General features: G+C 52.3%; 13 protein-coding genes across 13 annotated transcripts; 7 read left to right on the forward strand and 6 right to left on the reverse strand.

Annotated features, from left to right (window-relative positions):
* Positions 1–748: 748 nt before the first annotated feature.
* CC77DRAFT_1064564 (SET domain-containing protein) lies at positions 749–1,901 on the forward strand (the record flags this gene model as incomplete). Its single annotated transcript, XM_018528743.1, has 5 exons — positions 749–779; positions 835–953; positions 1,013–1,306; positions 1,362–1,678; positions 1,727–1,901. 5 exons carry the CDS (start codon positions 749–751, stop codon positions 1,899–1,901), a joined length of 936 nt encoding a protein of 311 aa, XP_018382740.1.
* Positions 1,902–2,093: 192 nt separating this feature from the next.
* CC77DRAFT_286993 (hypothetical protein) lies at positions 2,094–2,575 on the reverse strand. Its single transcript, XM_018531057.1, has one exon. The coding sequence runs from the start codon at positions 2,413–2,415 to the stop codon at positions 2,152–2,154; it is 264 nt and encodes an 87-aa protein (XP_018382741.1). The 5' UTR covers positions 2,416–2,575; the 3' UTR covers positions 2,094–2,151.
* Positions 2,576–2,652: 77 nt separating this feature from the next.
* Positions 2,653–3,986, forward strand: CC77DRAFT_969872 (hypothetical protein). Its single transcript, XM_018535800.1, has 3 exons — positions 2,653–3,024; positions 3,094–3,451; positions 3,519–3,986. Exons 1-3 carry the CDS (start codon positions 2,764–2,766, stop codon positions 3,821–3,823), a joined length of 924 nt encoding a protein of 307 aa, XP_018382742.1. The 5' UTR covers positions 2,653–2,763; the 3' UTR covers positions 3,824–3,986.
* A 337-nt stretch (positions 3,987–4,323) lies between these two features.
* On the forward strand, positions 4,324–6,282 carry CC77DRAFT_1023456 (alcohol dehydrogenase). Its single transcript, XM_018525666.1, has 5 exons — positions 4,324–4,429; positions 4,514–4,528; positions 4,766–5,016; positions 5,125–5,890; positions 5,987–6,282. Exons 1-5 carry the CDS (start codon positions 4,406–4,408, stop codon positions 6,083–6,085), a joined length of 1,155 nt encoding a protein of 384 aa, XP_018382743.1. The 5' UTR covers positions 4,324–4,405; the 3' UTR covers positions 6,086–6,282.
* CC77DRAFT_286940 (hypothetical protein) lies at positions 5,980–6,726 on the reverse strand. Its single transcript, XM_018531056.1, has one exon. It carries the CDS (start codon positions 6,590–6,592, stop codon positions 6,086–6,088), a length of 507 nt encoding a protein of 168 aa, XP_018382744.1. The 5' UTR covers positions 6,593–6,726; the 3' UTR covers positions 5,980–6,085.
* Positions 6,727–7,999: 1,273 nt separating this feature from the next.
* CC77DRAFT_919549 (hypothetical protein) lies at positions 8,000–8,504 on the reverse strand (the record flags this gene model as incomplete). The annotated part of the gene is made up of 3 exons (XM_018533701.1): positions 8,000–8,183; positions 8,237–8,316; positions 8,382–8,504. Coding segments are annotated over 3 exons (387 nt in total), but the record flags the coding sequence as incomplete, so codon positions are not given.
* Positions 8,505–9,512: 1,008 nt separating this feature from the next.
* On the reverse strand, positions 9,513–11,732 carry CC77DRAFT_995954 (glycoside hydrolase; the record flags this gene model as incomplete). Its single annotated transcript, XM_018536473.1, has 4 exons — positions 10,954–11,732; positions 10,111–10,886; positions 9,895–9,982; positions 9,513–9,836 (listed from the first exon to the last, which is right to left on the reverse strand). Coding segments are annotated over exons 1-4 (1,746 nt in total), but the record flags the coding sequence as incomplete, so codon positions are not given.
* A 1,164-nt stretch (positions 11,733–12,896) lies between these two features.
* CC77DRAFT_1023459 (hypothetical protein) lies at positions 12,897–14,303 on the forward strand. Its single transcript, XM_018525667.1, has one exon. The coding sequence runs from the start codon at positions 13,362–13,364 to the stop codon at positions 14,091–14,093; it is 732 nt and encodes a 243-aa protein (XP_018382747.1). The 5' UTR covers positions 12,897–13,361; the 3' UTR covers positions 14,094–14,303.
* Positions 14,304–14,744: 441 nt separating this feature from the next.
* Positions 14,745–15,277, forward strand: CC77DRAFT_287457 (hypothetical protein). The gene has a single exon (XM_018531059.1). It carries the CDS (start codon positions 14,910–14,912, stop codon positions 15,195–15,197), a length of 288 nt encoding a protein of 95 aa, XP_018382748.1. The 5' UTR covers positions 14,745–14,909; the 3' UTR covers positions 15,198–15,277.
* Positions 15,278–15,415: 138 nt separating this feature from the next.
* CC77DRAFT_1042963 (hypothetical protein) lies at positions 15,416–16,228 on the forward strand (the record flags this gene model as incomplete). Its single annotated transcript, XM_018527293.1, has 2 exons — positions 15,416–15,628; positions 15,695–16,228. The coding sequence occupies 2 exons, from the start codon at positions 15,416–15,418 to the stop codon at positions 16,226–16,228; spliced, it is 747 nt and encodes a 248-aa protein (XP_018382749.1).
* A 279-nt stretch (positions 16,229–16,507) lies between these two features.
* On the reverse strand, positions 16,508–17,408 carry CC77DRAFT_287044 (hypothetical protein). Its single transcript, XM_018531058.1, has 3 exons — positions 17,192–17,408; positions 16,955–17,123; positions 16,508–16,903 (listed from the first exon to the last, which is right to left on the reverse strand). Exons 1-3 carry the CDS (start codon positions 17,318–17,320, stop codon positions 16,893–16,895), a joined length of 309 nt encoding a protein of 102 aa, XP_018382750.1. The 5' UTR covers positions 17,321–17,408; the 3' UTR covers positions 16,508–16,892.
* A 3,030-nt stretch (positions 17,409–20,438) lies between these two features.
* On the reverse strand, positions 20,439–21,152 carry CC77DRAFT_917628 (hypothetical protein; the record flags this gene model as incomplete). The annotated part of the gene is made up of 1 exon (XM_018533685.1): positions 20,439–21,152. A coding segment is annotated over one exon (714 nt), but the record flags the coding sequence as incomplete, so codon positions are not given.
* Positions 21,153–23,094: 1,942 nt separating this feature from the next.
* CC77DRAFT_287558 (amidase signature enzyme) lies at positions 23,095–25,172 on the forward strand. The gene is made up of 2 exons (XM_018531060.1): positions 23,095–23,323; positions 23,441–25,172. Exons 1-2 carry the CDS (start codon positions 23,300–23,302, stop codon positions 25,091–25,093), a joined length of 1,677 nt encoding a protein of 558 aa, XP_018382752.1. The 5' UTR covers positions 23,095–23,299; the 3' UTR covers positions 25,094–25,172.
* Positions 25,173–25,692: the final 520 nt, after the last annotated feature.

A 25,692-nucleotide genomic window follows, 5' to 3' on the forward strand; every position in this document is an offset into this window, starting at 1 on the left:
TATAACCACATCCACCTCTCTCAACATTCCATCCATCACGAAAGATAATAAACTTCCGATCAGCTACATCGACGAACCATATAAAGCAGTGATGTGTGAGTTATACAAAGTCAAATATGCATGCGGACACGTAGCCGTCCGCCCCTTGCACACATGCAAACCCCGTAAGTTAACTTTCTGTATCGTAAAGATCACTTGTAACAAAGATCTCTGAGTTTGTACGCGGGCATCTAGATTGTGTCCAAATGGTCAACGTACCCGGTCTAACATTGAAGACTGAGAAATGCTGGAGGTGTGATGGGCTATTTGACAACGGAATCTCCCAGGCGTATCGAGGCTCCTAGAGAAGAGTGTCTGAAGGGCGAGTAATAGACGAAAGGAGGAACAATGAAGATTTGGAGAGGTAGAATCAATGGAGAGAGCGTGGCTAGGCGTCTCCAGAAACCAGCTTACAAATTATAACGCTGCCAAATTACGATTTGAGATATTGCCCATAAGTCCATATACCTGTTACGTCGACTCTGCTTAACACGCCCTGCAGCTCGTCATACTATCTTGTGGTCGCAGACGACGTCCGAGAACAATCTTAGTGCTTTATGAAGCAAGCTTTTGTAGTGAGTTTGGGTGCTTGCTCTCACCTATCGACGCTCGGGCAGCAAACGCTCTCTCGTATCTTCCACCTACCATCTCTGCCATCGACACCCTCCTCTTCACCAAAGACACGATTCTCACGTAGATGGTGGCACTCATGGCAACAAGCTCGATTCCCTCTGCTCCAGGTACGTGCAGCCAAGATCAACTGCTTCCTTGCACAAACTTACTGACTCTCCTCAGCAGGCAATCCACACTATACCATCCGCGCAATCCCCACCAAAGGTTACGGCTGCTTCGCACTGAGCGACCTCCCCCGCGGCACCCGCATCCTTTCCGACACCCCGCTCCTCGTCGTCCCCGTCGCCGACTACATGCTGTCCGACATGAGAAAGCGTTTGCAGAGTTGACACCAGACCAGCAGGCGCAATACCACACTCTTCACTCCAGCCATGGCCAAGATCCCAAAGGCTGGCCCAGCCGCATCCACGAATCCGTCCTCCCAAAAGAACGCACGCGAATCGAGCAACAGCACGCCGCGCGGACAGGCAAGGAAGCGAGTTTGATCAGCATTTTCCAGACGAATTGCATGGAGATGAATGCTGGTGCTGCTGTATTCCCGCACGCGAGTCGGTTCAATCATTCGTGTAATCCGAATGCATGTTTTTCGTTCAATCCGTCCACTGGTAGAGAGAACATCCATGTCATGAACCCGGTACGCGAACTGCCTATGCTCAGTACAATGGGACACATGTGCTTACTCCGCCCAGATCTCTGCCGGTACCGAAATCACCTTGAGCTACTGCGACATGATGCACGATAAACCACTGCGCGCCTACGAACTAAAGCACTACGGCTTCGTGTGCGACTGTCCTGCTTGTGCCGATGACGAAGATGATGAAGAGAGCTTTGGAGCCAAGAGTGCGGAACGCAGGTTCAGGTTGGCGGAGTTGGAGAGGGAGACGAGGTTCTTTAGGGGCGCGGGATTGAGCCAAGGAAGCGAGCAGCAAGACTTTGTGAAGAAATTGTTGGAGTTGGCGGCGTTGCACAAGGCCGAGGGGGACTATAGTGCTAGGTTGGCTGCTGTGTAGGTCCGAGTCATTCCCTCATATACTTATTTGCTAACTTGGACCAGATTCCACGATATCGCCCTCGTTTGTGAGATCAAGGGCGATATCCACATGGCGGACGTGGCCGCAACCAAGGCGCTCGAGGTCAAGAGAGATTGTCAGGGGGAAGATTTTCCTAGTTATGGCAGGTATGCTGATGTCGTTCATCGTATCAAGGCAAAGGCCGCGCTGCAGCGTTGATCAAGGACGAACATGAACTCAAGGATGAGAATTGGTGTGTGGCAGACTCTTGACGCTGGCAAAAGTTGAAGGATGCATTACTCGAGGTACGTCATGGAAGATAGAAAGAATTAAAGCAATAGGTAGAACACGGCCCTCAGCGTGATGATGTTCCATGGCGTCGTCGCCTAGCATCGCAACCCCTGCGATGCGCCGGCTGAGACACGGCTCGCACCACGTCAACACCACCGATCGCGAGCCCACCGCCCCTTCACTGATCACGCATGCATCCATCCGCGAGGTCTCGCAAGAACAAAGTCACAGTGCTTGACTGGAGTAGCGCAGCCCATGTTGATTGCTTGGCTAACACTACAGCGGGAGCTAACAGGCAGGTTTCATGAGCCGCTGACGTCGACTGCTGTGTGTACCTGCGTCTCAAATGTCGCGTCCGCGTCGCATGTCTGGCCGTGTTTCGGGTCCTTTGTTCAAATAATCTACCCTTCCGTCTGTTGGTTGCTAACCTGATAGATTCCATCTACGATCTATTTACGACCCGTTTTTCGTATTCAACGTTGCTGCGCCTCCCTCCAATTATTGAGCGATCACCATTTCAGCGCATCTATTAGCTCCGGACCAGCTGGCATCCGTGGAGCTGAGTACCCCCGAGATAAACAGCATACATAGCAACAGGACGCGCCTGAGTCAACGCATCTGCCGTCGCACGCTTCTGGACGACAGAATGGAGACGTCAGACACTCCCAAGCCCACCGCCGCCGCCGCCGCACCAGCACCCATAGCGACTTCGGTGTCGCAGCCGCCAACATCGCAACTTCCCTCACCACCACACTCGCAAACCAGTCACCCCGCCGATGTCAACACCAAGATGTCGCTCGACGCCGCGGATAGTATGACGCCGCCTTTCTCGCCGTCGAGCCAAACACCAGTCCTGCAAAAGGAACAAGAGGAGTTCGAGGGCACTGTCGACGTGAATAACGACATTCCGAGCGAGAAAGACTTGGCCAAGGTAGAAGACCTGTTAGTCCTGGATGCACAAGGGCAGAGCAGGCCATTCAAGGAGCTGTACAAAGCACCCCATGTCGCCTCAAAACAGCTGATCATCTTCATACGCCATTTCTTCTGCGGCGTAAGTCCTCCCAGCCAGACATGCACCCCTCCACCTCCACCCGTGGCTGTACTGATATGCTCCCTCCAGAATTGCCAAGAATACCTCCGCACCCTCGCCTCGTCCATCAAGCCCGACGACCTCCTCTCGCTGCCCACACCGACCTTCATCACCGTCATTGGCTGCGGAAGACCCGAACTCATACCCATGTACACAGAAACCACCGGCTGTCCGTTTCCCATATACGCGGATCCCAGTCGCAAACTTTATGACCATCTGGGCATGACGCGCACCTTCAATCTAGGGGCGAAGCCGGAATACATGCAGACCAACGTCCTCATCAACTCGGTTCAATCCATCTTCCAGGGTCTCAGCACCGGCAAAAAGGCGCTCAAAGGCGGAGATTTCAAACAAGTGGGTGGAGAGTTCTTGTTTGAGAATGGCGAGTGTGAGTTATCTCTCTTCTTGCAGTACGAATCTGTAAGACAAATGCTGACAAGAAAATCGGAAAATAGGTACCTGGGCGCATCGCATGAAAACTACACGAGGCCACGCCGAAGTATCGGATATACGCAAGTTGATTGGATTAGATGGATCGAGGCCCCCGCCAAGGAGAAAATGGAGTCACGACGTCAAGAAAGAAAAAGACAAGGACGGCGAGGGCAGAAAGAGGGCGATGAGTTGGGGGAGGCTGAGGAGTAAGAGCAAGGGTGGTAAGGATATTCCGGGCGGTACGGATCTGTCTAGGGGTTCTAGCAAACGGTCGACTCCGGACAGGATACTAGAAGAAGACCCGAAGAAGATGGAAGCAAGTCTATGACACAGAGGACGATAGGGAAGGGTGTGTGGCGTTTAGGGTGGGATTGGTTGCATAGCTCTACTGGCGTTACTGTTGCGATATCTTTGCTGTGAATGAAAGCACTCACGTTCAGTCATAGGCGTGCGATGCATTGCTGAATGCCGTATATATATACATGACCCTGTCGTATCCATCGTCCCAAACGGGCAAGTAGATCCGCAGCTCAAGTGCCGAGACAATGACGAGACTACCAATTCTCCACATGTAGCTAACAAGCCCGGACCACGCCTCCCAATCTACCAATTGTAATCAAGGGCGCCCAGAAGCCTGGCCAAGGCGACTATTCCGAGCCAGCTCCAAGTTTGAGCCTCAAGTCGCGAGTCTCACGCGTAGCTAAAGCCGAACCGTGCCCGCGAATGAGGGGCAATGGAGGGGCAGCATGACGATAGCGACCCCACAACGCTCGAATAAAAGCTACCGGAGCCGCTCGAGCTATCTGTAATAGCTCGCTTTTCCCCTCACTACTACTATCAGTTAAATACTCGAGGTACCTCTCTACTGAATTGCTCGATACACACTTGTTGATATACACAAACTATCACAATGCCTGCTGATACCGTAGGAAAGGTATGTTTCCCCCATAAGCTCTCGTCCCAATGGGCGAGGGGGTTGTGCGACGCGCTGGACTGCGAGCTGACAATCATCATATAGACTATTACCTGCAAGGTGTGTACAAGTCGCGCTTCTTACCTCTCCGCGAGCAAAAACCATGGCGTTGTTCTTCCAGTTCCCTCCTTCCAGCTCCAAATGCATTACGAGCCTTGGCACGCGGATCCGCATCGCCTCCTTGACGCACGACGTCAGGCGCATGTCACCGGAGAAGGGAACTTCCCCAAACTCAAAGCCCATGAAGCGGGAGTTGTGCTGTAAAAAATTAAAGCAAGGCTGACGAAGTAACAACAGGCCGCAGTGGCCTGGGAAGCTGGCAAGGACCTCTCCATTGAGGAAATCGAGGTTCTGCCCCCTCGCGCCCACGAAGTCCGTATCCAGATCTACTACACTGGTGTCTGCCATACCGATGCATACACACTCTCTGGCAAGGACCCCGAGGGTGCTTTCCCCATTGTCCTTGGTCATGAGGGTGCCGGTTACGTCGAGTCGGTTGGTGAGGGAGTTACCAACGTGAAGCCTGGTGATCACGTTGTTGCGCTCTAGTAGGTCTTTTCTTAGCTTGTTTGACGCTGGTTACTCCGGGCTTTATCTATCAGATTTTCTCCCTTCCCTTGCGAAGTTTCCAAGCGCTCTTGCTAACGCTCCACTAGCACCCCCGAATGCAAAGAATGCAAGTTTTGCAAATCCGGCAAGACGAACCTCTGCGGAAAGATCCGCGCTACACAAGGAAAGGGCGTCATGCCTGACGGCACATCGCGTTTCCGCTGCAAGGGCAAGGACCTCCTCCACTTCATGGGCACATCCACCTTCTCCCAGTACACAGTTGTAGCCGACATCTCCGTTGTCGCCATCGAGGAAGACGCCCCAATGGACCGCACCTGCCTGCTCGGCTGCGGAATTACCACCGGCTACGGCGCTGCCGTCATCACGGCGGGCAAGAACGGTGTCGAGGAGGGCAGCAACGTCGCCGTCTTTGGCGCTGGCTGCGTCGGTCTGTCCGTTATCCAGGGCGCGGCCAAGAACAAGTCCGGCAAGATCATTGTAGTCGACGTCAACGACGCGAAGGAGGAATGGGCCAAGAAATTCGGCGCCACACACTTTGTCAACCCGACTAAGCTTGGTAACCAGTCTATCCAGGAGAAGCTCATTGAGATGACGGATGGTGGCTGCGACTACACGTTTGATTGCACGGGTAACGTTAATGTTATGCGTGCTGCGCTTGAGGCGTGCCACAAGGGATGGGGTGAGAGCATCATTATTGGTGTTGCGGCTGCTGGTCAGGAGATTTCTACTCGTCCGTTCCAGCTCGTTACCGGTCGTGTGTGGAAGGGCTGTGCTTTTGGTGGTGTCAAGGGACGTACGCAACTACCTGGACTCGTCTCTGACTACAAGCGTGGCGACCTAAAGGTTGATGAGGTAAGTTTTTCTTTTTTTTTCGATTGCTTTGCATTCAAACAGCGTCCCCTTTAACATGTTGAGAACCCAAAATACTGACTCATTGTTTTCTTTCAGTTCATCACCCACCGTCAACCACTCGACAAGATCAACCAGGCTTTCGGCGACATGAAGGCTGGTGACTGTATTCGCTGCGTTGTCAACATGCGCGAATAACTACGCTCGGGCCCCCCTGAAGATCTGGATTACCAAAGACCCAAGTTGTAAGAAAAACACCCAAAAAAGGAGAGAGCCAGGCTGTAAACGAAGACCCCCGATATACCGATTTGAGCGATTTTTTTTTCCTTTTTGTCTGATAGAGAGAGAGAGACAGTTCTCCCCGTTGGAGATGTGTGTGTGTGTGTGTGTGCGGATGATGCGCACTGCTGGTGTATAGAGTGGGCGAGCATAAGCTATATGGAGTTGATGAAAGGTGTTTGACGATGGGAACGGGATGTTATGTTGTAGCATGATGCGGTGGCGTTTGATGAGAACTTTGTGTGTATATATATCGGGCGCCTGGTTGGGAGGGAGAGATGGAGAGATACTTTGGCTTTGGGCTTTGGGGCGGGACTTCTTTGTAGGGGACTGGAGAATGATATTAGTAGTTGTCTTATATGGCTTTTGTTCTTTTCGCCTTTGGAAGAAATGTGAGAGGGAAATGCGCTGTGATCGTCTAGTCATGTTGTGAACGCAATACAGGTTTTGAGAATGATTGCTATATGCTTGACATTCAGCCCAAGTTTACATGTAGCAGATGATGACGGTATTGTGTCCATAGAGTGTCCTCGTCTCAGACAGGCAGTCACTGAACTCAGATTTTTGCATCATAGGTGCCAAGTGTTAGACTCGTGTGAATAGTATATTATATATGTGGCATAGGCACTCGTATGTTGGTTCAGAGACCAAGGCTTCTGCAAGGCCCATCCTTCCAATCAAACTCGTCCTCGAAACACACATAGGGAAATGGCCTGCCGAGAATCTTTTGAGCTAGAGCGGAGGAAAGAAAACGTCAGTTATTGGTTGCATGGGAGAGAGGGATCAAGAGGTTTCTCAACTCAAAACAGGTGAAAACCATCATCGAGGGGGAAGATGTAACTTACTGCAAAAAACGAGCCGCTCATTCACAGTTTGTTCAAGGTACAGGGGATAACTTCGATCGTACTTCCCACTGTAGTATCGGACAAAGTTGTACTTGAAACTCATCGTACTGCCGTCGTCGCCGCATTCGAAGGTGTCGACGCCGCCGCAGTCGTCGTCCCATAGTAGTGGGCAATGACGCGTAGCTGTGCACTTCAGGACACCGTCTTCCGTGATCGTGGCTTCAAGGTCGATACCGGAAGTGACGCCAAAATGGGCTTTGATATGCGCTTGCTAAAAAGCCAAAGATATCAGTATTGATCTAGCGGATACAGGATGGTGAAAAGGGGGGAGACAGCTTACAAGGCAAGGAACATCTTCGGTTTTGGCGCACATGCCTGAAGCGCAGAAGCGGATGTAGTCGCATCCACCATTGGCGCTACCGCCACAATCATTGTTCTGACGAGCAGAGATGAGGTTCAAGTTGCCCATTGCGGCGCTGCTGAGGTTCTGCTGGGCGTCTGGGACTGAAACCTCCAGCTCGCCTAGTTCGTTACCAGCCGACCTTTGGTGGTGATGATGTGGATGGCCATGATGGGGATGTGTCGGGAACGAAGCATGGGGCGATGACGTCGATGGGGTCGGTACCGACAGCTGGTAGGGTTCAGATGTCGGAACTGACAGGACTGCTGTGGTACTTCCTTCACCTATCGGCGAAGGAGCCGCAGTAGCCTCAGCCCGAGCAGCGATGCCACCTACCAGCCCACATCTGGTAAAGACAGTGGTGCTCAGGCAGATGGAATACTCGCCTGAACAAGCAGGGGTACCTCTTGCAGAGTACGTGGAGTAGCAGGGCTTGGTTGGGACGCAGAGATCTTGGGTCACACAAGCCTTGTCGCCACCAGAGCCATTACACATGGTCGTGTGCAGGTACGAGCTGCACTCGCTACCGCTATAAGGCGGATTGACTGGCGGAAGCGTGGGCGCGCCTGGGAGAACTGGTGGTGCAGTGGTACGCGTGGCCTGTCCTCCGTTGCTGTTGCCTCCGTTAGGCGGCTTGGTGCCGCCTAATGGGTTGATGTTCCAGCCCCAAGTCGTCACGGTCTTTCCGTTGTAGACGGTTGTTCCCTGCGTGTGGCTTACGCCTATTGGAATCTGATCATGGATATCCAGTAGATCGGGGTCATAGGTAGCTCTGTGACGTTGTGAGCATGCTGTACAAAGTCGAAGTGGAGCCAAGTATAAAACTTACAATGGGCAGCTTCCGCCTGTGGTAGTCGTTGCTGTACCCGTACGTGAGCATTCGCTGACGAGCGAGGTGGAGTAAGCTGTAGAAGGAAAAGAAAAGGGGTTAGCCAATGGGCTCACAGGCACTGTATGTTCATCCACTCACTCTTGCATTGTGTCGTGCGCTCACCATCACAAGAAACCCAGCGGTCGGTGACGGTTCTCGTGGTGCATTCCTCATCCTCGTCGTCTTCTTCGTCTGGATCGTTAGGATCACCGCCGCCGCCGCCGCCGCCGCCGCCGCCTCCTCCTCCACCAATACTGCCGGGTGGGCAGAGCGGGCCAACGCAGTTGAGATTGGGAGTGTTGCAGATGGGACCAATGCAGCCGCAGATGCCAATGCAAGGACGCCCACCGCCTCCACCACCTCCGCCGCCTCCACTGGTATTCTCATCTTCTTCACGGCCGCAATTAGCCTTGCAGAGACTTCCACACTGTTGTCCAGGCTTACAGGTCGGCTTTGGCGGGCCCCTGATGGCAGTGATGGACGATGGCTTACCTGGAGGCGGGGGAGGTGGAGGGGGGAAAGGGTTATCATCGTTTGAATCAATGGTAGGCCAGGACCCAGGCGAGTATGTCCAGGTGACGGGTGTCTGTCCCGCCCTGGTCCTGGTGAGTGTGACTGGCGGGAAGTCGACGCTTGACGTGAGACCCATTGTAGTCTGACTCTTTCTACTCTCATCTTCGCCGTTGATCCATATCACGTTCCATACTTCGATCACGGTCGTGGTGACAGGGGGCAGCGTAATGACGGTGCTGGTCGTCACCACGGTCGTGTCCCAAGAATCGAGGTATGAAACGGTGACAGGAGGGCGGGAGATGGTCGTCGGCTTGTCGAGGGACCATGGGGGCATGATGAGTGTGCACGGCGGGAAACACGACGCAACCGGGTTCGGATCGTCATAAACCTCGGGTGCAATGTAAACTGGCCCGGAGCCCTTGCCGCTTGACGGCTCCTCGAGACAGGCGCCGCTCTGGCAACCCTTACCACAGTGGCCCTCAGAATCACCGCAGTAGCCCGAGGACGAACAACAGCTACCCTGAGGCCAGAGACCACAAAAGGAGCCGTGCGCCGAAGCGCCGCAGGTTCCGTCGGTCGTTTCCTGTCCCGTCAAACACTTTCCACTCTGGCAGCCGGAGCCGCAGTGTGTCTCGCCGCTTCCACAGTAACCATACGAGGAACAGCAGTCACCAAACGTACTGCCCTCGCACTTGAAGCCGCCATTTTCGGGACCGCATCGTCCATCGGTAGAAATTGGGGCGCTGTCACCGTCACCAGTGCCCGAGTTGAAGTCGACGGACCATGCCATAGTGCCTCCGAAGCATAGGTTGTTGGCAAAATTGCGCTTCATCTCATGTGTCTCCTCGTCGTCGTAGCCGATCCACTGATCGTCCCAGATGAGCTCTTTCATCATCGAGTCGGTGTTGAGGCGCGGCGTAAGGTTCTTTTCCTTGATAAGCTTCTTGATCTCAAGTAGTGACATAACTCCATCCTGGCCAGTGCACTCGGCCCGCTTGCTGGGGCCTGCAAAGGGACACCCGAGTGTGTTGCAACTGGGGTCTGTGATGGAAGTTTAGTTGATATGCACAGGCAATCACTTGAGGGCAGTTCAATGTACCTGACAACGTGTATCCTCTTCCGTACCACGCGAGGCCAAAATTTATCTTGGCCGGATCTAGGTTTGCATACCAGAGGGGCAAGGTGTTCTAAGTCACGGTCTGTTAACAAACTTTCGCATTCATATGTCTCTGGCCAGAGACTACAGAGTCAGTGGTGATTGAATGCTTACTACGAGGCATTAGTGAATATTCAGAATGGTATGAGTCGACTTTACCTCACCATTGTAAATCTCGCGCACATCTGCCTGGCCGCGCACCAGAGATCCCAAAGTCAGGACATCAGAGTCCCAAGATCCATGCAGATCGTACGCCATGAAGCCGAAGAAGTCGACATATGGCTGCATTCCCTCTGCGTCAAAGTATCGAAGGTACCAATAGTCTGGCGCAAGAGTCAAACTGATGCCGTACTTGTTTCCGTAAGCCTCTCTCATCTCCCTGACGAGCTTTGTGAAGTTTTCAGTGTCCCCCTTGGAGCCTCCTCGCTTCGGCTCCACGGGGTACTCCCAGTCCAGGTCGACTCCCGTGAAGCCGTACTTGTCCATGAAGTCGGCAGTCGATTGAATGAAGGCGGCCCTATTCTCAGCGGTGGAACACAAATCACTCCAAGTCGTGTGTGTCGTACCGTTGTTGCTAAACGTGTAGCCGCCAACGGCGATCCAAGTGTTTGTGTTGAGAGCCGTAAAGTCCTCCATCAGTGGAATGTCGGCATCATCCCAGGGCCGGATCCTGAAGGTATTGGGGTCGATGGACGCAAAGGAGAAGAACAGATGGGTGTAGTCCTCAGCATTGATATCCTTGGGAAAGACGCGGTTGCACAGACGGTCTCTGCTATTGGAGGCCAGGTAATACCCAATGGTCCGGCCCTTAGTCGATCCAGAGCCCTCACCACATGTCTTTGGTCGGATGATCTCGCAAGAGCCAAAGCCTTCCTGGCACGGTGTGAACTTGTTTGGCCCGATGCAGTGAACCTCGGATGTTCCACACCATCCACCTAAAATATCACGGTTAGTAAGAAAATAGTGCAAGCTACAGAGTGAATGGACACTGTAAGGACTTACCCCAACTGCAGCACAGATTCATGCCGCACTTTGTGTTTCCTCCTTCGGAAAAGTTTCCACACATGGCTAAAGCATCACAGTTGCTGGTGCAGCCGACACCGCAAAAGTCTTCACCGTAGCCACATACTCCTGCAGGGCCGCAGCAACTAACACAGTGAGCATTCCGTTCTTTCCAAGGCCTCCTTGCCTCTACAAGGAGTGAAGCGTGAGAACTTACCTTCCGTCGGGGCAAGGGCCGTTCCTGCACAAAAGGCCTCCGTTCCCATCCTCTTCGCGCTGTCTCTTGTCGAAGAGGTTGGGCAGGAGACTTGACTCTTCGGATGATTCGTGGCTGACATTCTGAGGCATGGTGAACAAGGCCATGAGGTTGAGATAGGGAATAGGCGGTGCGTTCTCCGGGGACTGGTGGGTGATGTCCGGGGCTTTCGCCGCCAGAGCGCCCTGCAAAGCAATGAAGGCGAGTCCAAGAAGACGCGCTGATGTCTTGAAGCGTGCCATTTTCGACACTGGTACAGTTGCCTTGAGCGAAGGAGGAGAAGACTCGTGGGAGGGTCATCATCTATATATGGAGATACTGGTTTTATGTACACCTGAGCATGTAGTACTACTGCTGTTCCGCTCATACCAGGACTCAAGTTTTCACTCCACAAGTCTCACGGCTTTCTCCTATCTTCCAGTCTACAAGTTTAGCGGCTTTTCTTACTCTTCCTCCCCGTAGCGTTGGATTCACTTGAGTACCTACTAACTCATTTCAACCCTGTATCGCGCAGTCCAGGATGAGATGCAATTTCTCGTGGTTGCATCACTAGAGCAACATGTGATATGTGCTCGAAATCCTTCGCCTGCCGAGCCTCCGGAATTGCCACCACCGGTAGGAACTCTCGACCACCGGCTTGGCATTGCTGGCCCCAATCAGAGCTGCGTGGACTGTTGCCAAGAACAAATGATTCGGACCTTCCTAAAGTTTTCTAGAGGGTCAGGTAATTTCCCTACCCAATTTAGTTCTCAAACGTCGGTTTTCGCGCTTCGCAGCATCCCTGTCCGGCGCTTAGAAGGTTGCCACCCGTTCGTCCAGACTGGTCCAAGCTGCCGCGGCGGTACGGCCCTTGCTCACTGCCGGGTGGCAGGCCTTAGCATCGTCTTATTTCCACCTCCTCACTCTGCAGTCACTTGAATAATCATAAGGGCATAAAGCGTAGGTAAGTCTTGCTACAAAAATGCACAATATGACAATGAAGCAAGCTGGGTCTGTGAAGCGATAATGCGACGCCCTGTCCATATCAGGGTAAAGATAGTGCACTCCCGTATGCAAGAAAAACCACGCCGTAAGGATTGTATCTTGCCGAGGGAGGTTGGGCCGTGAAAATGTCGATCTCCTTCTACACAAACAAGTCAGGCTAGTGTGAAGTTCCCACGGCAGAATTGGCCGATCCTTGGAAATGAGGTACCGTGCCGCAATGAGATGACCCTGGTGGGCGATACCCGCACCTGGTAGTCTGAGAGCAATTGAATATGTGCATGAGCGACTGAGAATGAACGGAAACAGGCTAATTGTATGTGGCACGCGAAGAACGGGGCAGCAATATGCGAGAGCGGAAATGAAAGAATTTTTGTGAACACAAATGCCTTGAAAGATGATCGGGGTTAAGGGCGCTAATGAAGCAAAGGTCGTAGGAAAGGGTTGTAAAGGGTGCTCGAGCAATCTTGAATCTCAGCCTGTCACTGTGTACAAGAGATAATAGTCTTCTCCAGATCTTCATGCAATTAAATTACTTACGAAGTTCTATGTATACATTGAGTTGGAGTTTAGTTCCATGTGTTCACCTCTTCCATGAACCGTGCTTCGGACGGCGGAAATCCTTCGGCTAGCGCTATGACGTAATCTTGGCCATGTTTATTAAACGAGATACCGCTATCTCTATCGAGTCCGTGATTTGTCTTCACTTCAGACACTCACATTGGAAACACTATCGAAAGCACCACAAGCGACTATGACAGCGAGTACTGAGCGAGACGCTTTCAGCCGACTTCCCGAGGAGCTTCGGATTAAAATTATCAAACTTTCACCGGATCCTTTGTCGCTACGGTGCTTGGCCCATGCCTCGCCCGCTATGGGCAAAGTGCTGGACAGATATCCGCTCGAAATCTTGGAGGTCATCTTAGAGGTCACCGTGCCCATGAGTATCAGTCGCCTGATTTACGCGGTTCTCGAATTGCGGCTTTCGCTCTTCCCAGCATCCTTGTCCGAGGCTCAAAGGGTGGCGAAAACTGACTCAACTGCGGCCACCAGCGAAATGCGTTCATCCGAACTAGACCGAGCCGCCGCAGCGGTACGGTCCTTGCTCACGACCGCTGAGAACGTCCATAACTGGTCTCATGCCTGCCTCGAACATTTGATCCGGAAATCAATGGAGCTAAGGCCCTCCACGCTCATTAAGAATGGGGAAGGCAGAACACGCCGGGAGGAATTTGAAACCGCCGAGAGTCGAAAAGACTATCTTCCACAGGATACTGGCCCACCTTCGTGGGTGGAGGAGCAGCGAATGATCAAGTCATTCTGGCGACTGCAGTTCTTCCTGGAACTCCAGGGCGCCGGTCACAAGGGCCACCTGGGTACCAATTGGCCAAAGCAGGAAGTTGACGTGTTGTTCCAGAGCAGTGCGGGAGGCTTTTATGACGTGCACAACAGCGTGCGGGAGCAGATCTTGACCGCCTGCGATTTTCTCGGCGCAGTCACCTCTGGGACTGTCAATTCGGTAGAGGCTATCCACGACAACGCTTACAATTTGCCAACAATACGTTGGGTTGATGGGGCAGTGTTGAGGCGTCCCTGTGCCGAGCCGCTCTCATTCGAGCGCAACAAGGACACCTTTAGTCAGGGTTCAGAAAACCTTGACCAAACGCCATGGGCGTACCGCTTTCATGGGGCTATGTCCTCAACCGATGGATGGCATGATGGATATATGCTCTTCCTTGTGTACCCCTTCCAAAATTGGCGCAAGTATGGGTTTGCCATATGGGATGAGAAGCGCATGGTTGATCTAGGCATGCGGCACCCGAGAAAAGCGTCAGTTCTTGCTAACTCTATACCTTACTCTTTTCGATGGTGGAGCATCTTAACGGAGGAAGACCTGCGTTAGGACTTGTGTACAATTCATAGCTGAGCCGTTTTTCCTGTCTGGACCAGGGCTTCGTGCGATCGGCCCGAGAATAAGATAGGCAATAGAGAGATGATTAACCGAGAGAGAGAGACAGAGACGGCTTGAGGTAGAGCTGATCAATAGCATAGCTAGGATGTTATATTGGCAGTTCTGCCGCAATTTCCTACCTTTGCAGAGTTAATTTGTTGGCCAAGGCGCTACTTTAGGCCCTCTCTCTCTCTCGCGAGTTTACATGGTACCTGCATCGTCGAAACTCCACAAAAGGATTCAATCCATCATCGGCATGGTGAACCAGAATGGACGCAAATGCTGAGTCAGTACCTGCATCCTAATGTATGTGCTTATTCGACGGCTATTCTCTGCCTAAAAGTGGATCATCGTGAGGTTACATCGCTCATCTTGCCATCTCCGTTGGAGCTATTTGGCTGTGCCACAGCTGCATCGTTGACTATTCACGAGAGCTAACGAAGCATCGGCTACAGTAGAGCCTGTCTAGGTTTAAGCAACCTTGAAGTTAAGCGGGGCTCACGGTTGGGACACACGAAAACATAGATTCCTTGGCTCTCAACGAAGACCGAGGAGCTGATATGGCCTGGAGAGCGTTCTGTACCCATGTGAACGCTTGCCGCATAGGCTTTCTGGGACGATGGATCATGTGTTACCCGACCAAGTAGCTCATAAGCTCGGCTCGATAATCACGCATGTCTAAGTAGTATATATCCCTAGACTGGGGCTTCTGCCCATGCCTGCATCTTTCTGCACTCGCTGTTCATCTCGTCTCTTCAGCTGTTCGTTATGATTTCCGTCGGCATTCTCGATGGCGTCGGGTCAACTGGCTCCAGAAGACGTCTTCCTCTATACCGTCTCCTCGCTGTTCTTGTGGTTACCTGCCTTGTCTTGATCACTGGCTCCCACTTCTCCCACGGTTCGCATAATCGACAGCCATCCGACGTGGAAAGACGAAGCCTTTTCGACGAGCCACTTAGACTCAACGACTCGCTTGTCTCGCTGCCGCGAGAGCTTTTTTCTCGTGCAGCCGACGACGCAACATGGGCCAGAAAGGTTGCAAGTGGAAGAAGGTGAGTCGAAGTACTTCTTATTGTCATGCACGAGCGAAAGCGAGCTGTTGATTTCACTTACTTTGAACCTATACGAGCTAGTCTAAGCCGTGCCGCTATTTGCTGAGACTAAGCGCAGGTAGTCTACTTGGTTCCTTTGCTAACATTCATGTAGTAAGCAGTTCGAAACAGAAGTTCTCTCTATCCCATCTGCTGACGAAGATGACAGATGTCTGGTGCATGATGGACAGTGATGATGTAGTAGCCGGGACCGTGACGCTGGAGACACTCTTGTCGACTGGGTATGAAGAAGATGACGAACAAGACCCAGTCATACCGAACGACTACCGCAAGTCACTAGGGAGGGCTGATGGTCTGTTGAACACGGCTAACGAGGTCCCTCGAGGCTGGGATCATACGAAAATGTGGACAGGCCCTGATGGTAGGGATAGAAAGGTACGTGGTCACAGTCGTGCTAGCGCAACCATATACTTTACTAACCTGCATGGCTTGGATTAATAGCCCACCACAGCTACATATGGCAACATTGTCAACGGCGACGATGGTTACATAATTGGCGGTGGCAATTTTGGGCCCGCGGAAGCTGTGAAAGACTTGGATCCCCGGGATGACCCTCCCCCGCCAGCAGATTGGCCCACTATGAAATGGACCGACTTCTTGGCAGTAATGTGGAGCCAGTACGCGGCCGGCAAAGAACTCAAGCGCGTATACCGATCCTCTGTTATCATGCTGGAGACGAAACAACTCATGGAGTCGGCCCTGTTAAAGGTCAATAAGCTGCCGAGTGGTGGCTTGGATAACTTGCCGCTGTGGCCTGGCATTGATTTCGTGCCGGGGAGAAACCCCACCAAGATGCCGATGACCCCTGCAGTCGAAGCCTTCATGGGCTTGCTCGGAAGCTCTCATGCCGCTGGTGCTGCGTACTTGTTCATCCAATACCGGGCCATCTTTGGCAGGAAGAGGGTTACTAAGATCAAGATTTGGCAGTCTGAGAACGTGAAAACGACGAACATGCTGCTCTACTTCGAGAGATAGAAGTAAGTATCTAATACTTCATTAGATGTTTATCTACCTAGGATGGCTATATATTTGAATTTACTCTGCTTACTTATCAACTCATTCTGAAGTGAATCTAATCTCGCTGTAGTATATACAACCTGCAGTGCTGGGTTATATAGCTATACGTAAGAGAGCTAAGCATATAAGAATACAATTCTCCTGGGATCACTGTAGTGTAGCTTAACAGTGTTATACCTGCGTTTTATTTGGGCCTTTGTGTTGAATTAACAAGTCAAATGCTGTCTTTTTTCTCTTGTCCCTACTATCTGGAAGACTACTCATTCAAGATTGCCGTCTCCTGTTCATCTTCAGGAATAACTAACCAAAGAATTGCAAGATCCTATTTGTTAAGCAACACCATGCTAACGGCGAGATTTTATATCGTTTCACTATGCTAGGTACGTTATATTGGAAGAGATTTCTCAGATGTCGATTCGAAGGTTAGGCCAAGTCATCAGATGCTCATGAAGAACTTCGAGGAACAGATCTCAGCAAGGCTTCGGTAGCTGTGGTCATAAAAGCAAAAGCCTCCCTTATGAGTTCCATATGGTGCGGTAAACATGGGTCATGGTTATCGCTTGTATCCCCCACGTCGAATGCTAATCAACCCGATACCACCTGCTTAGCCACAATCCGGCATTCAGACGGGAGCTAATTTTTGTTAGCAGCCATCACTAGTCAAAACCTTGTGAGGCGACCTACTCTCGTTATTATTGTAGCAAGGAGTCCGTCCCTGCGCGGTAATAATACCAACGCAAGAGAACTTTCCGCCAGCATTACACTTGGCGGGAGTGTCTTCGCCACTCTGCAGGAGGCGAGAAGCACCGGAGCAGACGGCAGTGCAGTCAGAGGTGTCACCTGTTTCCGCATTCTGCATGATGGAAATGTTAGTCTGGATATTGCTTGGAGAGCCTGTTTTGAAGATGTCGGGTGACTCACGTAGCCATAGACACAGCAGTGGGAGCCGTCTTGGAAGAGACACTGGCATTGTCTGGCACCAGAACAATCAGCTGCTTGGCCGATGGCGACGGCGCCAAGGACAGCGAGGAGAGTGGTGATGAGCTTCATGTTGATTGAGGGGTGGGCTGGAGTTCGGTTGGAGTTGATATGTTGGAGTCTTGTGGATTGATGTTTGTTAACGTGTTCACCACACCTTTTATATAGACATGTAGACCGTCACAGCTAGAAAGGTAGGATTCTCAGAAGGTCGTCTCCACATCGGAATACGAGAGATCATCAATTTGATGGACGTGCTGAGCGTGACAGCATTGTGATAGTATCGTCGTAGTATCGCCGAGCGATCGTAACGGTGTAATGACAGCCGCTCAGAGGATGCGGTGTAGGGAGTGTCACCACGGACATTGACACCAAATGCACTTCACTTCGCCTTCTTCGGTTATATCTTGGGAACATCAGTGGAATCTCCATCTAGTGCATCATCTACTCGAGTCATTCGGGGCCAGATTCAAGCATTTCGGGGGTTTCGGATGATGTGCGGTGAGAATCAAGGTCTCCCCAAACTATCTTACGTGAGACAACTGGCATCCCTCAACAGCATTCACGTGGTGGGCCAGCTGCTCCAAACCGGACTTTGTGTGGTTGACACCGGCTGCAGATAACATTGCGAGACACAGTGCGCGCTCAGGGTGATTCGCGAGTACCCAGATGGATACACACGGCGTTGAGTCCGGTCAAAACTCCAACATTCGCCATAGCATGCCACCTGGAATGGCATAGTCGTACTGCGTGTCACGCATGGAGGTCATTTAGCCGCCAACATGTGGATGAAGCTAAGCACAGCTCACGGAAACCGGCTCTTTTCTCGCGCTCGGGAGATTTAGTCGATCAGGAGACTGGTGACATGGACTTGAGAATCTGATTTGCGACATGAAACGACCATCGTAACCTCAACTATAAAGTCAGTGTCACACCAAAAGCTTGGGACAATGAGTATAGTGTCTACAATTGTCGAATTTTGCGCACCTGGCGCAAGCGCGTGGGCTTGCTGTGCTGTGTACGGCAGGTTGCGCTGAGAAAGAATACACCGACGGAGGTCTGACAATGCAAGCTTTGCTAAGCATTGATCATCGCATTCGGCCTGGCTCATAGCCAATGAGATCGGCGAACAGCGAGAACGTGTCTGAGAGCGTAAGCGGCAGGGCCCACAGATTGCACGCATGTTGGGGTAGATGCCTGCTAGTTCCCGTACAGTAAACGGTCCGTCGCATGGCTTTCTCTTCTCGCTCTATAGACACTGACGTCTCGGCGGTTTCTCGTGTTCATACGCAACCAGTGCGCATCGGTCGGACCATGATGTGCCTAACAAGCTCTGGTATAAGCTGCTTATGCGCATCGGTCAAGCTTTCATGATCACGATGTGACGCCGGAAGAACGCTTGCTACGTACGAACGGCGAATACCGCAGGATTCTGCCATGCAGTCAGTGGCTACAAACAAGACGACTCGAAGTACTTATATGCGCCGAGGGCAACTATCGCGACAACGCACGCGAAGATCCCGGCGAGCTTGTAAATCATGGAGCGTGCAGGATCGCGCGCAGACGCAATTTTCAACCATGCTCGGAGACTACAGATGGTATGCGAACTCGAAGAAAACGTTTGTGATAGTGACGCGTGGAGAGCCAAACATTGCGACGAGATGAAGATGGCTGCAGAGAAACTCTTTCCGTACTTGAATAGGGGTTCGAATAGGTAGGCGGTTCGCTCGTACTTCGGAATTTTTTAACAACAAACATATCTAAAGAGGAAGGTGACAAGAAGTTGCGAGTTAGCAACAGCGTAAAACGAGGAAGCAAGAGCTTGGTTTTAAGGCCTGACTAACCGCGTTAGGTCGGATGTCCAGGACATTCTTCCCTCAACGTCTCCAACAAACTTCATACACAAAGTACATCATCCCGTCCGAGACTCCAAACCCTTCTAGCGATCCTCCCTAGACCTACAGGTCTCCCACATCGCCACCAGGCACTGTGATCTCCTCCACCAGCAATACTCCCTGCACGTCCGCCTGCTACACGTACAGGGATGTGAACGGCTAGTAGAATCGCAATTTGAAACGCGACTGAAACCCTGTACGCCACAGCAATAATACACACAATTAGAAATAATGCCAAACATGTGTCCTCTTCGCGAACGGGGCTAGTGCTGATCGCAAAAAAGCTTAGTTGGACTTCAAGCCTGAAGTTCAAGGCGTCAAAGCCACACACACGCTCGAGGAACATCTCCAACGGGGTAAAGTAACCACTAAGCTCAGGCTACCGGCCTACTTTTCATACACACCGTTTTGGAATCCAAAGTACGTACTTCACAAATAGAATAAAGAAGAAGAAGAAGAAGAAGATTTGAACCAGAACTCTTTTATTCCCTATCATAGTAAATTAAGGAGCGTAATAGACCAGGGTTCCCAAGCCCGAGTAAACTACACAATCAACCGCGTTACTCCTCCTCCATCCGCCACCGATTTTACACATAGAATACCCAGTATTAACAAGCTCTCTTCCTTCCATCTGCGCGTCACAGACGCCGACCAGATAAAGAAAAATGAAAAGCCCCGTAGCTCCACCCTACTCTGCCCAAATCGTCCTTACAATATTACCGTTATCCAAACAGATCAACCGAGGTATATACAACCCATTCATTAAACCACATCCCCGTCCCACCCATCTCCTCCATAGTGTAAATATTCCCATCATTCTCATCACTCTCCCCAGCGCTCATAAGCCAATCGTTCATGATATCGTTGTTCTGTCATCGTGAAAGCGCTTAGTTGTCGTCCTCGCCCTCAAGAAGATCAATCTCCTCCTCCTGGTCGTCGTTGGTGAGGGCAGGCTGGTTGCGGGCGGCCTCACGCTTGCGAGCAGCGGCGCCGTTGATAGCGGTGTTTGAGCCTGTGGTGGCACCGGTCGCGCCAGTTGCGCCAGTGGCACCAGTGGCACCGGACTGAACGCCAGCTCCGGTCTGTTGAATAGCACCAGTTTGCTGAGTAGCACCGCCAGCGTTGGCAACTGGGGCAGCGCCGTTTGCGACCTGGCCGGTGGTAGAGCCTGTGGTAGCACCAGTGGCGCCAGTGGCACCGGTAGTAGCACCAGTAGCACCAGTAGCACCAGTAGCACCAGTAGCACCGTTAGCAGCGGGAACAGCACCGTTAGCGGCCGGGGCAGCTGCGGCGGGAGCAGCAGCACCAGCAGCACCGGCGGCGGGAGCAGCAGCAGTTCCAGAGGTAGCGGGAGCGGCGGCACCAGCAGCAGGAGCAGTACCAGCAGCGGGCGCGGTACCAGCAGCAGGAGCAGCCGCAGCGGCACCAGCCATCTGAACAGGAACACAGCCACCGAAAGGACCGGCACGAGCGGGGTTCTGGCAACGGACCATGCAGACGTTGCTCTGGCCAGCGACAGTACCCGTGCAAGTCATGCCAGCGGGCATGGAGACAGTGAGGGGAAGATCCTGCATCTGAGTGTCGCGGTTACGGCCACGGTCGTTACCGGGAAGGTTGGTGGTGACGGTAGCGGCTTGCCAGTTGGTACCGGTGCCAGTTGCGTCAACCATGCAGGTGTAAGGACCGGCGCCGTCAGAGTTGACTTGGTGGACTGTCATCATAACTTGGCCGCCAGCAGAGACCTGAGGAAGAGTGGCGCCGCTGAGGGCCATGACTTTAGCGGTACCGGCCTGGATGTCGTTGTCACCTCCGCCGAGTGTCTCACCGCAGGTGTCTGCGGCATCGCCACGGAAACGGGTGGCGTCCTGTTGGAAGGGGTTTCGGTTGGTACCGTCACGAGGAGTGTTGGGGTCAACACCGATGGCAGTACCGTTACCGCCTGCATCACCGGTAGCGCCGATGATAGCAGCGTGGCCAGCCACGAGGGAAGAGGAAGCCAAAAGGCTGAAGGAAACAATGGTGGTCTTGGAGAAGTACATGTTGATTTTTGTGTTGATTATTGTCTGAACCGGTCAGAGAAAAGATTAGGTAGTAGAGTGAAGAGGTATTAAGTAGAAGAGAAGAGAAGTAGTGATTACTGTAGTTGCTGGGTTGGGAACCTGTGATGCTGGATGCTCTTCTTTGGTTGCGAAGATGGTCGTCTTTATACAGCAGACTGATACCGAGAGAGGATGTTCGGCATCGTGACTCGCATCAACTTTGGTTAGGTCCAAGGTGGTGAGGCGTTCCGGTTTGGCCAAGATGTGAGAGCCTGGCAGTGTAAGGTTTCAAACTTGTCGTGGTCTTGCAGAAACGTTGCATGAGTTGGTGGAGCCACTAGACGAAAACGTACGAAACGTGGTTGCGGCAACATCGACCCCAGAAACATGTATGGAAGTTCACGGCTCCGGATGACGGCGTGTAGATGATTACTTTGAGCCAAGCTGGGTCTGATCCGGTAGGTGTAACGGGTTCTTCTGCCGTAGACTGTGACAAAGCTTGCAAAAACTCCGACACGAGTAAACCGGTGAAGATGTTGCGTGGTGGATAGTTCCGGTTCCCAAGCTGTAGACATCGCAGGTAGCTCTCGCGCAATACCGCATGAATCGTCCATAGTTTACCGGTGGATAAACGGACATGTGGCTAGGGCTAAGCATTCAGAAGTCTGAGGTTTCAAAGCTTGGCAGTGAACACAAATGTACCCTGGGATCCCTTGAAACGGAGAGTGGCTGAGGCCGTCAATGTTCATGCATGACGTTCTGGGGAAGTTGGAAATACACCAGGCGGGGCCTTCCCTCAGGCGCATCTCAAGCCAACGCGCTGATGGCGTACTTGAGTTCACTATGCGATGCGACTTGGCTGTAGGCAATGTTGAGATGCATGGCGCAATCCCGCAGCGCCAGCCACAGCTTAGATGTGCGCCATGGCATCAAGCGAGCGCACATCAATTCTGCAGTGGCGATCAGGGTGATCAGGGTCTCGAGCAGGCCAGATCAAGCCCGTGTTTCCATATCATGAAGCATGGGAGCGGTCAATTGAAAGTTTCGGTGTTCCGTTTTGGGATCAAAGTTTTCTAGTGGCGCATGGTCGGTTTCATGAGTAATGGTACAGCATCTGGGGAAGTTTCTGCCTCCGGCACGACCATGATCCGGCCTGAGTGTACCGTTTGTGGCTGTTGGTGCGGAGCCGGGGTGGAAGTTTGCTTGCGATGAGGGGTGGAAGTGTGCTTGCGATGAGGCACTTAGGAGGCGCGGAGGGGTGAAGTGTGGTTCTGAGGCACAGGGCGGACGGCTAGGCCCGGGCGTTAGTCATGGTCTTGGCAGATGTCGTCTGCAAGTAGCCGGCGAGGTTCGCGTCGCAACATGGCCATCCAATACCTCAATCTATGGCAATGCGCTTTCACGTGCGGCTAACGCTGGCAGCTACAAGTTTCACTTTGTACACAATCCTAACTCACTGCTTCAGATAGTGCCGCTGCCGTCGTGGCAGGCTGTAGGTGCGCAGCCCGATGTACTCTGCTGGAAGCGATCAAGGCTAACAGTTGTGGCAGTCTCCCCGAACGTGAACAAGTTCCTCGCGATCCGTCCACCGTCGATAGGGAAAAGGGCGACAGACGAAGCAACACATGAGGGTGGATTGAGGAGTGGGGATACCGCACGACTGTGCTTCATGCGTGCATGCTGAAGTGGGATTCGATAGTTGTTCATGACACGAACCCTGATTCAGCGGGCACCCAAGGCCGTGTCGATGTGTCCTAAAGACATGATTGCGGCCTGTTGCAGCCCCTCCGCGACATGCGATCCTTCTATTCTGAATATCCACTGTTCGAGATGGTCTAGATGGTTTTCGCGCCTTTGCACGTACCGTGACGACGATAACAAAAACAACATCCCCTTCAAATTTACAATGAGCCAAGTACTCCCCATGAATCTCTTGAACACACCACGTCTGCAACCAGCTTGACTAAAGAGGCAGGTAGAAGTTGTCTTGGCAAACTACGTCACTCCGATGCTCGGTACTTGGACAAGGCTGCCCGCGATAAGATCGGGATAGGAATCTGAGCATTATCAAGCATCGTGACTACTCCCGGAGACGTGGGTTTCTTGGTTCAACCACCATGCAGATAACTACCCGTTGTGATGTATGACAAGCCCGTATCCCGAGTAATGTATATATGACGGTTCCGACACACTGGTAAATGTCCGCAACCCAAACTTGCGGTATACGGACTGAGCATCAGCTAATCAGAATGGTTCAGTTCACACGCCTAGCGCTTGTTTCGCTCTGCAGCCACGCTGTGGTTGGGCAAAACATGCCCTTCGATGCTCGGGAAGCCACCATCGACTCAGTCCACCATGCGCTCTACTCCGGACTTTCAACATGTCGCGAAGTGGTATCGTCGTTCCTCGCCAACATTGACGCCAACAACAACCGAACGAACGCCATCATCACCTTGAACCCCAATGCCCTGGCCATCGCTGACGACATGGATGAGCAGCTCTCGGCCGGTAATGCCACTGGACCGCTCTTTTGCGTCCCGATACTGCTCAAAGACAACTACGACACAGCAGACATGCCAACCACCGGTGGGAACCTCGCCCTAGCGCATTCCCAACCTTTGGAAGATGCCCCAAGTGTGACAGCGTTCAAAAACGCGGGTGCCATCATCCTCGGCAAGGCGAACTTGCACGAGCTCGCTTTGGAGGGAATCAGCGTGTCCTCGCTAGGTGGGCAGACGATCAATCCCTACGACTCCACCCGCACACCAGGCGGTAGTTCGGGGGGCACAGGTGCAGCAGTCGCGTCCTCATTCTGTGTCTTCGGCACCGGGACGGATACCGTGAACTCGCTGCGCAGTCCAGCCTCGGCCAACTCGCTATGTAGTATCCGACCTACGCGTGGGCTGATCACCCGGACGGGAATCATCCCCATATCGACTACCCAAGATGTCATTGGGCCTATCGCCCGCACAATCAGAGACGTGGCAACAGCGCTGACGGTCATGGCTACAACGGGTTACGATGCAGCAGACAACGACACCGCATTAGTCCCTGGCCCCATCCGCAACACTGACTACACCTCCTCGTTACATAGTACCGAGCTGAAAGGTCTGCGCATCGGTGTACTAGACGGTTTTTTCAACCGCACAGACTCGCCAGAAGTCACGCCCGTTAACAATGCCATGGACGCCGTTATGTCGCGTCTAGAAGCTGCGGGCGTAACACTCGTCCCCATTACCGAATCCCTCTACAACGCTACTGCTATCCAATCCGCCTACGACGTCCAGCGCTTCGAGTACCGCGAGCTCATGGACGCCTATCTCGCGCGTCCGTCCCTCGGCGGCCAACACCCCGCCACCCTAGCCGATTTGTACTCGCGCCGCATGGCCAACGGCACTCAGAGAGAGTTCCTGGTGCTTCCAAGTCAGTACGAGTATGTCAATACGGCTCTTGTGTCTTCTACGGGTAATGCTACGTATAACGATCGGCAAGCTGGTATTCGTAACCTTACGCTCGCTCTGCTCAACACTTTTACGTCGAATGGCCTCGACGCTATCATCTACCCTGAGCAAAAGAATCTGGTTGTTAAGATTGGCTCGCCCTCGCAGTCGGGTAGAAATGGTATCCTGGCTGCTTTGATGGGAACGCCGGTTGTCACTGTGCCGGCAGGCTTCTCGGATCCGAGTGACGAGGCGCCCGTTGGTGTGCCGATTGGAATGGAGATTCTGGGGCGCCCGTGGGACGAGGCCAAGTTGTTGGGCATTGGGTATCAGGTGGAGCAGCTGTTGAAGGCGAGAAAGAGCCCGGTTTGGGCGAGAGAGATGGTGGAGGGGAAGAGGTATGAGGAGGTACCGGTTATTGAGCCAGATACTGCGAACATTCCTAGTGTGTATCCGTTGGGGACGCTCTAGATAAGTCTCGTTGTAGAAACGGGCTTTTTTTTTTTTTTATCTTCAAACAAGTAGCAAGAAACACAGCACTTTTCTGGTCATGAGCGTGAGCGTGCTGCATTTTCAACACATGGACACCTTGTCTTTTCATCTCGAGTGCGAAGCAGAAACTTCAAACTTGATTACCGTTTTGCATACTTTGCCTCCCGAGAATGACGTGGTATGGAGGAACAATCGTGACTTCAAAGGCCTGGTACGTGCATATCCTAGCTCCGACAGTCGTCTCTCGTATGACGTCACATGGAAACCCCCCACCACAATGGAATTTAATTCTAATAAGGCACCTGAAGAGACTAAAGATAGATTCTTAGTCGCTTTGCGAAGTCTTAGGTGAGTTAAGCATAGTGGTGGGTTGTGACAATTTTTTAAATGAGTTGTTGTTCGGTGATAAATACCAAATTTATGAATGACCCGTGGCACATCAAGATCTGACAAGTTTCTCTACACATTGCGTCTTATGCTCATTTTCCCCCTCTCGTTCTTCAAGAACGCATAAACAAACTTTCTGAGGAGTTGTAATAGTTCTTACTTCCTCGCATGGTAGGGTGATGAATTCTAGA

Source organism: Alternaria alternata (genome assembly GCF_001642055.1).
Source record: "Alternaria alternata strain SRC1lrK2f unplaced genomic scaffold CC77scaffold_19, whole genome shotgun sequence".
Lineage (NCBI taxonomy): Eukaryota > Fungi > Ascomycota > Dothideomycetes > Pleosporales > Pleosporaceae > Alternaria > Alternaria alternata.